This window comes from Alexandromys fortis, unplaced genomic scaffold (genome assembly GCF_014885135.2).
Source record: "Alexandromys fortis isolate MF-2015 unplaced genomic scaffold, M_Fortis_MF-2015_v1.1 scaffold_186, whole genome shotgun sequence".
NCBI lineage: Eukaryota > Metazoa > Chordata > Mammalia > Rodentia > Cricetidae > Alexandromys > Alexandromys fortis.
The window spans coordinates 1,170,436-1,173,299 of record NW_026068067.1 but is presented as its reverse complement, the minus strand read 5'-3'; the positions used below and the strand labels follow the sequence as shown (position 1 = coordinate 1,173,299).

The window sequence follows — 2,864 nt, the reverse complement described above, 5'->3', positions numbered from 1 at the left end:
AGCTAGCCATACCCTGGGTCAAACCTCCAGTTATAACCTTGAAGGAGCAAGAATAGGCAATGCTCTTAACTGCTGAGCCATCTCTCCAGCCCCCGAAACGATTTTCAAACAGAAAACAAAACAAAATGAAACAAAACAAATGAGAAGTATCACATTTCTTTATTTCTACTTTATGTGTATGGATGGATGGTTTGCCATCATTCCAACCCCAAGATTTCATGTTTCTTTTTTTTTTTTTCAAGTCATTCTATCTTTAATAACCTGGCATTAATTCAAAGCATGAAAAACAAAAGTTAAGATTGTTCCTTTTACGGGAGATGCCCATTACGATAGAGTCAGTCACGTGGTGAGATAGGATTCCAAACAGTGCGGGAAGGCGTCCCTGCTCACGGATTGACGCATTTGGTTACTGATAATCAGCCTGCGGGCGGGCAGCAGAGGAAATTAACGAACTCTCAGAGAACAGGACGCGGTTGCTGGGTCATGAGCACCTTGAAGCGTTTCTTGATGGTGATTCGGTGTCTTGAGTATTTGTCGTCAGGGGAAAAGCGAGCAGGATGGGCAGAGCAAGTCTGTTGTCCCATCGGGTCAAATTTCTTTAACGTATAGACGCGATCTCCCTGTTCGTTGAGGTAATACTGGAGAAACATGACTGCACTTCAGCAGGAAGACGCCAAGCTGTCTGCAGTCAGTCGCCTTTGCCAGGAGTGCGGCTCCTCAAACGTGCTTGCCAACTTCCTTCTCGATTTCATGTTTCTTGATTTCAAACTACATTACAAAGCTACTGTACCCTTTGTACCGCTAGCACAAAGCACTGGTCTCTGGAACAGAATGCAGAGCACTGAAACAAGGCCAAGAACTGCGAGCCATTGCTGGCATACTGCATCTGTTTTTCATTGCACTTCACAGATCTTTGCTTTTTTAGACTGTAGACTGGCTTGGAACTCGCTGTGTATAGTGGACTAGAGTTCACAACGATCTTTCTGCCTCAGACTCCTGAGCACTAGAATTACATGTCACTATGCTTTAATGTTGTTTGTGTGTGCAGTGTGTGCACACACGTGAAGGTGTACACACCCGTGTGAGCACAAAGCCCAGAGAGCATGAAGGGAGGAGTACTGCCCCATCACTCTCCACCTGACGCTTGAGACAGGGTCTCCCAAAATCGTGAGGTAGGCTAGCAGCCAGTGTGCCTGAGTAACTCTCTCTTCTCCTCCACGTGGGCACACTTGCAGCCATGCCCAGCTTAAAACAGCGATGCTTGTATAGCAAGCGTCCTTCCTCACTGAGTCATCTCTACGCTCCCACCCCTTATGTTTTCTTTAGAAATGGAAGATTTGAGGCTGGAATGATGACTGGGTCAGTAAAGCACCCGCTACACAAGAATGGAGACCTGAATTTGGACCCCCACACCCACATGAAAGTCAGGTGTAACCCTAGCACGTGGGCACAACATGAGCAGACCCAGGGGACTCACTCACCAGCCATGCTCTAGAAAGGGTGAGTTCTGGATGCAGTGAGAGACTGTCTAAACAATGAGGAGGGTCAGTAATAAGATACCCAATGCCTACCTGTGGTTTCCACAGATGCACATGCATGGGTTAGTGTGTAGACACCCTCAGATGAATGCATGTATGAACATATAAACAACACACACACAGGCAAATGAACCCATATATACACGTACTTATGTGTATGCACATATATACAACACACACAGACTCTGAAGATTCATTGCGACTCTGTGATGAATATGCACATCTTTTTGTCAAATCTTGGTAGTTCTTGTAATATTCTCTTTCAGTATTTCTTTTTTTTAAGATTTATTTATTTATTATGTATACAACATTCCTTCCGTGTATGCTTACATGCCAGAAGAGGGCACCAGATCTCATTATAGATGGCTGTGAGCCACCATGTGGTTGCTGGGAATTGAACTCAGGACCTCTGGAAGAGCAGCCAGTGCTCTTAACCTCTGAGACCCGCTTTCAGTATTTCTATGTGTTTGAGGTTATCTGTGATCTCCACAAGCCACACCCACACAATTCAATGTGTTGTGTGTGCTCTAATTGCTCCACCACCTGTTCATTCTTTTCAGTCTCTTTGGTCCTACTTTGAGACAACATTGTAGTAAGACCTTCAGGTAAAAGGAAGATTCATGAATTTCTCAAGCACGAGGAAGAGTTCTCGGGGTAAGAGCTGGGAAAGCTGCTGAAGATTAGACTCAAGCCAGCAGAGATGGGATCAGGAGGTTTAAAATCCACACCCCAAACAAAACACAACAGGAGGTGGTGGCGCTCACCTTTAATCCCAGCACTCAGGAGCCAGAGGCAGGCGGGTCTCTGTGAGTTCCAGGCCAGCCTGGTCTACAGAATGAGCTCCAAGATAGCCAGGGCTACACAGAGAAACCTTTTCTCGAAAACAAAACAAAACAAAAGGCAAAGAGTGAATGCAGCAAGCTAGAAAGAAGAGCTAGCTAAAGTCGCAGATGAAGTCAGTACCCCTAACCCTAACTGTAGCAACAATAAACTGATTTGTCAGTGTGGAAGTAAACAGTCTTATATTGCAAGACACTGTCTAGGAATTTCTTATTTGTACAGACATCTATGCTTGGCTTCAAAGGACCAAAGCATCTGCTGGCTGACACATGGTGGGGTGGGGGTGGGGGGTGGCAATACAACTGGGAACTGTATTTAAGGCAATGCTCGCGCCCAGATGTGATGGGCTAAATCCACTTAAAAACCTGAGAAGGCTTAAAAATAAGGGAGAGAGAGTTTAACACAGATTTTTGATGTTTGTTGGTGGCGTGCTGTAGAGAAATTTCCTGGTTCGGCAACAGCAGCAAAAAAAAAAAAAAAAAAAAA

General features: G+C 45.0%; 1 protein-coding gene across 1 annotated transcript; it reads right to left on the bottom strand.

Annotated features, from left to right (window-relative positions):
* Positions 1 to 231: 231 nt before the first annotated feature.
* LOC126487719 (H/ACA ribonucleoprotein complex subunit 3) lies at positions 232 to 737 on the bottom strand. The gene has a single exon (XM_050120686.1). The coding sequence runs from the start codon at positions 648 to 650 to the stop codon at positions 456 to 458; it is 195 nt and encodes a 64-aa protein (XP_049976643.1). The 5' UTR covers positions 651 to 737; the 3' UTR covers positions 232 to 455.
* Positions 738 to 2,864: the final 2,127 nt, after the last annotated feature.